We start from the raw sequence: 8243 nt of genomic DNA on the forward strand, positions 1-8243 counted from the left end.
GTATGTTTTTTTTTAAATGTTGTGGGTTACTTATACTAATTAACAATAATTTAACAACAACAACAATAATAATAATGATATACAATTCTCCAAAAAGCACACTATGACAAATAGTAAACAGTAACCATTGCAAATAGCGAACAAATCAAAACAATAATATATATATAAAAAATAATTATTTTACAGAATATGAGAACCTATATAAAACGGCACTATGAATTAATATTAAATATTACATATTTAAATATATATTTTATATTAAAAAAATTAAAAATGATATTTGTAAAAATTATATACTTAAATATTTTTCTTAACAGATGACGTGTTTAAACAATTATTTTTTAATACATTTTCACACATTTTGTATTACAACTTCAGATGTTATTTTATGTTTGTGCTTTTGGAGATGAATCTTTATCCCTAATTATGCCTAAGATTTCGCTTTTTAGGCTCATTCTGAGCAGAAAGTATGTGCATTCTGCAAACACTGCAAGTGTAAATGTTGAGGTGGATTTTTTAATCTATTTTATTCATTTGGAGATGAACATTAACTCACATGGATGAGTTCAGATATGTTTGTGCTTTACTGTCCAAAGTAAGACAGACAGCAGGCATCCCCAGGTCTCTTTTCTCATCTTCACCTTTCATCCGTGGTTATGATGGAAACATCTTCAAGCGGCGGTTGTTCTGTTGACACAGCTTTGTCCTTGTGTTTAATGGTTTCCCGCAGCAGATGTCAGCTGGCTGACACACATGAAGATGCATACGGCACGTTTAAGAGTTCAGTCTATCATCTTTATGTTAACTGTTGCTTGGAAACAGCAGCGTTTTCTGTGCTGACGAAAAGCATTAGAGGAAGACAAATGACAGTTATGCAAGCGTTCGGTCATTAAAGGGGAGCCCTCGAAATAAAACGACAAGATTAACTAGATTTCCACAGGTGTTTCTTCTCGGTGTTCAAAAAAGTTCTTTAAAGTAACTTCTTAAAAACAAAACGTAGAGTGCTGAACTCCGATCAGTCCTGTGGCAACGACAATATTGTATGTGCTTTTCCAGATAAGAACAACATCTGCTTAAGATTTTTTTAACACAATTACAAACTTCTTAGAATTTATCATTTGAATTTTCATAGTTTTCAAGAACTGCACATTTTTCAACGTTTTACAAACTTAGAATTTATCTGAACTATTTTCATAATGTTTTTCAAGAATTGCACATTTTTTCAACATTCTTGTCTTAGAATTTATCATTTGAATTCTTATGTACTTCTTAGAATTGTTAATTTTTTCAAGAATTGCAATTTTTTTTCAAGATTCTTATGAACTTAGAATTTATTATTAGAATTTTTGTAAATTGGTTCAAGAATTGCATGTTTTTTAAACATTCTTATGCACTTGGAACTTTTTTAAATTTTTTCAAGAATTGCACATTTTATCAACATTCTTGTCTTAGAATTTATCATTTGAATTTTTAGAATTCTTATGCACTACTAAGAATTTTCGTAAATTTTTTCAAGAATTGCACATTTTTTAAAGATTTTTTATGAACTTATTAGAATTTTTGTAAATTGTTTCAAGAATTGCACTTTTTAAACATTCTTATGAACTTAGAATTTATCATTAGTATGTTTGGATTTTTTCTCAAGAACTGCACATTTTTCAACATTTTACAAACTTAGAATTTATCTTAACTATTTTCATGTTTTTCAAGAATTGCACATTTTTCAACATTCTTGTCTTAGAATTTATCATTTGAATTCTTATGTACTTAGAATTGTTAATTTTTTCAAGAATTGCAATTTTTTCTCAAGATTCTTATGAACTTAGAATTTATTATTAGAATTTTTGTAAATTGGTTCAAGAATTGCATGTTTTAAACATTCTTATGAACTTCTTAGAATTTATCATTAGTATGTTTGGATTTTTTTTCTCAAGAATTGCACATTTTTCAACATTGTCTTAAGAATTCAAAAAATTCTAATGATAAATTCTATGTACTTAGAATTTTCGTAATTTTTTTCAAGAATTGCACATTTTTCAAGATTCTTATGAACTTCTTAGAATTTATTATTAGAATTTTTATAAATGGTTTCAAGAATTGCACTTTTTTCAACATTCCTACAAACTTAGAATTTATAAGAATTTTTAAAAACTTTTTTGTGTGAATCCAGCCCACTGCATATAGTTTGTGCATGTTTGTTACAATGATTAAATAAGTACCAAATCATAACTGCTTAACCGTCTAATCTTATAAAATTCCTCTAAACATCAGTTTCATACATGCTAGACTAACGGGACAATAAAATCTACAGATCTCAGGGAAATCTCATGTGCTTTTTGGCTGACAGATGCAAATAACACTGCACAAGCCTCCTTTATGTTAAATATTACTGAGTATGAATATGAGGATCACAGACGCCAGCGCTGTCCTCCACAACAAGACCATTCAGTACAAATGCACAGGTCACGCGACATCCACCTGTCCTAACATAACCAACATATGCAGACATATCCAACAGTGTGTGCAAATGAAACACTGAAGCTTTAGTGTACTGAACATTCATCAGACCGTCCCGCTGCAGCAGTGCATTCTGGGTATGAGCGCGCTTGACTGGGGAAGTGCAGACAAAGTCTCACGGAGAAATAAAATATTTAAACATTAAAACAAAATACCTAATTAAATGACTAATAATTAATAATAGCATCATCTTAATAAATAGTTTGAAAAATAATAAGAAATATTTGAAGTTGGCAGATACACAGACACACTGTAAGTCTGCGTTCAACATCGACACGCTACATATGATCACTATATCTCTATACTGGAAAGCTATTTAGTAAAACATAAATATTTAAAAGGGGTGTTGTTTATCTTAATACAGTATGTGTCTTTTTCTTTTTTAGAAAAATAAACCCTTTGATATCAAAATAACCAGTCAATAGTCTTTCGCTGTCCTATTGTGCGTGATAAAAAGCAAACGGTCATATCAAACAGGCCTGTTAGTCATATGCTAACCGTGAGCTGCTTAAATGCTATCTTTTACTACTGGCCTGTAAAAGATACATGTGCAATTTCTGCAGCAAACCAAACAGAACAGCAAAAACAGTGACAAAGCACAATCTTCGGATGGGTTTTTGTCGTCATCCATTGTTTGGACAAACTGGTGGCGTCTGCTGCTCAGTCTGAAATTCTGTTTGGTGTTGCAATAATTACGCACTTTACTTTTAGCTAGGAGTAAAGCAATCATGTCCGCGAATATAATGTAGAAATCCTTGATGCCACAGAAAACAAACCAAATTTGATAAACCTAAATTTACAAACGTTCTACCATTCTGTACATTTAAATCCAACCCAACAATTCCTCTTAGTGACAAGTGCTGTTATTTGTGGGAGTGAATCACATGTGTATGAATCACGAAGCTTGACTTCAGAATGGAACACTAGCTCACTGCATACTGAAAACTGTAAAAAGTATACACTTTATACTGACAAATGATTATAAACATAGCATATGTGAAAAAGATTACAATGCTACATTTCTGTCAAATGACAGAGAGTGGCATCCACGATATTATATAAACAAAAACCTTCATTTAACAATATTGATTAAATGTAGTGTAAAATATCTTAAACTTCATTTTTTCATCAACATTGACAATCCAAGTCCCTGGACTCAGTTGTTGTCCATTTTAGTATGGAGTCCAATCAAATAATTAATAAATAAATAAAAGTTTTTTTTTTTATTGTTTTTTAATAAAAATGCTTTTGATATTAAAATCATAATATCAGTCAAGCATAGCACTGTGGGATACCGTAATGCATGCAGTGTGCTCTATATTATATTTTCAAAAAAATCATACCATTCACCATTTTTTGCTTGCAATTAAGTCAGGAGGAGGATTCTGATTGGCTGTCAATATTACTTATGAAACCAAAAATATTTATTTATACAAAAATAGGAAAATATCCTTTTGAAAGTGATTCCAAGCATGATATTGTGCTATTCTCATAAAATAACCATTCATTATATTTTTACTTAATGTTATGCTTTTGGATTTTTATATTTTGATAATGAATTGCAATAGAAACTTAATTATACAATTAAAATGTATGTAAAAAATGCCTTATGTGCAATTTAAATATTTATATATGACTCGGTTTTCGACTGTTGAATATTAATGAAATGCATTTAAATCATTCAATTCAATTTTAATTCAATTTTATTCAATTAAATAAAAAAAAAACAAAATTGGGACCCCCTCGAAAATGAGATGGAAAATCTCAAGGGGCTATCCCTTTAATAAATTCAGTTCAATTGATTATTAAATAAACTTTCAGTGTTTCGAATAAATGTTTCTAAATGAAAAACTAAATTTGGTATCATGCTTTCTGTAAATAATTCATTTTGGTGCATCACTAATAGTTATTGTTTTGCGTGTGAATGGGCCTTTAGTTATTTTTGACATTCCACAATGTAATTAATTTCCAAGCTAAATGAAATATGACATGAAAATTTAGGTTGAATTTGAATGCAGTTGTCACTGTATTTAGCAGTGTGTATGTGGCCTAGCAGAACAGATGACAGCACTTAGTCAAGACAAAATGAGCGGAAAGTATCTGCGTTTGTGGCATTGTGATTCACAAACACTATCGTGACACACTGTCATTGGATACGGCTGCTGAAACACTCACCATGTCATGAGCTGGGTTCACTGTAGCGTGATTTGACATCACATTTGAGGAGATGCAAGAATAGCGTCCTGCACACGATAAGCACTGGTGATACTTCACAAGGAGCATCTGACACTGGACCATATGAACTGCTGGTTACAGCACACACAAACCGCTTTACACACTCAAAGCAAATGTAGAGCACATTCATTGATGCATTACGTATATTCATTTTGGAATATCCTGGTGTATACTGGCAGTGATCCCATAGGGAATTTGAAACAATCAAAATTTTCCAAAATAACAGCGGAAACATCCTTCGTAGGACAATGTGGCTTTTCCAGTCTGGTAGCACAAGCTTGGGACAGAAGACATTGAGTGCAATACAGCCAGAGGAAGAGGACAAGCAAGCTGTTTTTTTTGCGGCGATTGAGATCATGAGGTCAGAAAAGGAGGTTGCACACCTGTGCTGCTATTGCTCGTGTTCTTTTATCGTCCCGCTGCGGTCCTGCTCCGTTTATGGCACTTCAAGACTTCACATCGTCCTGTTCTGGATCGGACTGCAGTTCAACGTTGGACAGGACGAGCTCCACTGGCATGATGAGTGAGGCGTCTGAATCTGCGCTCATGGACGGCTGGTGCTCACCTGAAACAACAAATAACATTCAGGACGTATGTGAGAACCAATGCTGTTTTAGCACCAAACCTGGTGAGAGGTGATGTTTTTGAATCGGAATGAAAACGTTAACAAGATTCGTATGGAAGCTTGTTTCTGCCATTGAATAAGAAATCAAAATAACAATTACGCAATTGAAATGGTGCGATGTAAATGAGCAATTCTGAGAAAAAAGTCTGAAATTGTGAGATATAAACCCAGAATTGCAAGATATGAACTTGCAATTTTAAGAAAAAGTCAGAATAACGAGGTATAATCTCAGAATTGCGAGATATAAACTTGCAATTTTGAGAAAAAAGTCAGAATTGCGAAATATAAACCCAGAATTGTGATATGAAATATGAATTTGCTATTTTGAGAAAAAGTCAGAATTGCGAGATATAAACTCGCAATTAAAAAAAAGTCAGAATAACGAGATATAAACTCAGAATTACGAGAAAAAAAACACGTCATTTTGAGAAAAAGTCAAAATTGCAAGATTTAAACTGAGAATTGCGAGATATAAACTCGCAAGTTTGAGAAAAAAGTCAGAATTGCGAGATATGAACTCAGAATTACAAGATATTAACTTTCGAGTTAATATCTCGCACATCTGAGTTAAAATAGTGCAATTCTGACTTTTTTTCTCAAAATTGCGAGATTTAAACTCAGATGTGCTCATATGAACTCGCAAGTTTGAGAAAAAAGTCAGAATTGCAAGATCTAAACTCATAATTGCTAGATATGAACTCGCAAGTTTGAGAAAAAAGTCAAAATTGCAAAAACTAAACTCATAATTGCGAGATATGAACTCGCAAGTTTGACAAAAAGTCAGAATTGCGAAATATAAATTGTGCTATGAACTCGCAATTTTGAGAAAAAAGTCTGAATTGCGAAATATAAACCCAGAATTGTGATATGAAATATGAATTTGCTATTTTGAGAAAAAGTCAGAATTGCAAGATATAAACTCGCAATTAAAAAAAAAGTCAGAATAACAAGATATAAACTCAGAATTACGAGAAAAAAAACACGTAATTTTGAGAAAAAGTCAAAATTGCAAGATTTAAACTGAGAATTGCGAGATATAAACTCGCAAATTTGAGAAAAAAGTCTGAATTGCGAGATATAAACTTAGAATTGCGAGAAAAGAACACGTAATTTTGAGAAAAAGTCCAAATCGCAAGATTTAAACTCAGAATTGCAAGATATGAACTCGCAAGTTTGAGAAAAAAGTCAGAATTGCGAGATATAAACTCAGAATTACGATATGAACTCACAATTTCGCAAGATATGAACTCAGAATTACAAGATATTAACTTGGGAGTTCATATCTAGCACATCTGAGTTTAAATCTCGCAATTTTGAGAAGAAAAGTCAGAATTGCAAGATATAAACTCGTAATTTTGAGAAAAAAGTCAGTTACGTGACATAAATTCAGAATTGTGAGATATGAACGCATAATTGTGAGAAAGTGTTGCGAAAAGAATGAAGAGTAAAGAATTGTGAATTATTAACCCAGAATTGCATATGTACTTGCAATTTTGAGAGAAAAAAAAAAAAGTTAAAACTGCTAGATAAAAACTAATTTGAGAAAAAGTCAGAATTGCATGATTTAAATTCAGAATTGCAGGTCATAAAATTGTAATTTTGAAAAAAAAAGTCAGAATTAAAAGATATAAACTAAGAATTGCCTTTTTATTTTTGTGAAATAAAGTTGCAATTAATGTTTTTCAGAGATTTCAGAGCTTCGGTTGAGGAAAAAATGGCTTGGAACAGTGCACAAGATACATGGTGAGGTTTTATGGTGTTTTTTGTTCTGTCTGGAGTTTGACAGACTTATTTTCTGACTTTTTTCTCAAAATTGCGAGATTTAAACTCAGATGTGCTCATATGAACTCGCAATTCTGACTTTTTTCTCAAAATTGCGAGATTTAAACTCAGATGTGCTCATATGAACTCGCAAGTTTGAGAAAAAAAGTCAGAATGGCAAGACATAAACTCGTAATTTTGAGAAAAAAGTCAGAGTTACGTGACAAATTCAGAATTGTGAGATATGAATGCATAATTGTGAGATAAAGTGTTGCGAAAAGAATTAAGAGTAAAGAATTGCGAATTATTAACCCAGAATTGCATATGAACGTGCAATTTTGAGAAAAAAAAAAAAAAAAGTCAGAATTGCATGATTTAAATTCAGAATTGCAGGTAATAAAATTGCAATTTTGACAAAAAAAGTCAGAATTAAAAGATATAAACTCAGAACTGCCTTTTTATTTTTGTGAAATAAAGTTGCAATTAATGTTTTTCAGAGATTTCAGAGCTTCGGTTGAGGAAAAAATGGCTTGGAACAGTACACAAGATACATGGTGAGGTTTTATGGTGTTTTTTGTTCTGTCTGGAGTTTGACAGACTTATTTACAGTGAACGGCAGCAGACCGAGGTAACAAATCTAGTCTCAGAAGCTAACCAAAGGCCTGATATGGGCTACAGAAGCAGCACAGGATCAGAGAAGAGCTGCGATGGAGAACCAGGACAGGCTGTGCTTTTATTTGCTGCCGGTACCAAAAAATGACCTAAATATGTGAGAGCTGAAAGTAGATCACATGCAAGATCACTGGAACAGACTAAAATAATCAAATCCACATTCAAGAGATGTGTAGGTCAATGTGAGAGAGGGCAATTTCACACTGGAACTACAATTCCTTTTATATTTGTTCTTTCTAAGCATTTCTTTAAATAAAAAAAACAACACACAAAATATCTGTTGATATCTGTTGGCGTCTGTTGATCCCACACATACTTCCAGTTTCAGCATTTTCATCGATTATAAATGAAGTGCTCTATTTTCATCCAGTGTAGACATAATGTAAGCAATGCTTCATACTGATGCTGCACTATTGGGAAAAACATTTAAAGT

General features: G+C 32.1%; 1 protein-coding gene across 1 annotated transcript in view; it reads right to left on the reverse strand.

Moving 5' to 3' along the window:
- Positions 1–4402: 4402 nt before the first annotated feature.
- Positions 4403–8243, reverse strand: part of LOC107598546 (RING finger protein 150-like) — an 11013-nt gene continuing 7172 nt past the window's right edge. The window contains exons 5-7 of the mRNA XM_016289919.1: positions 8121–8125; positions 5378–5436; positions 4403–5312 (exon numbers count right to left, since the gene is read on the reverse strand). Of these exons, the coding sequence (XP_016145405.1) occupies positions 5199–5312; positions 5378–5436; positions 8121–8125 (178 nt within the window). The 3' untranslated portion in view covers positions 4403–5198. The remainder of the gene's footprint in view (positions 5313–5377; positions 5437–8120; positions 8126–8243) is intronic.

This window comes from Sinocyclocheilus grahami, unplaced genomic scaffold, assembly GCF_001515645.1.
Source record: "Sinocyclocheilus grahami isolate Dianchi unplaced genomic scaffold, SAMN03320097.WGS_v1.1 scaffold252.1, whole genome shotgun sequence".
NCBI classification, from domain to species: domain Eukaryota; kingdom Metazoa; phylum Chordata; class Actinopteri; order Cypriniformes; family Cyprinidae; genus Sinocyclocheilus; species Sinocyclocheilus grahami.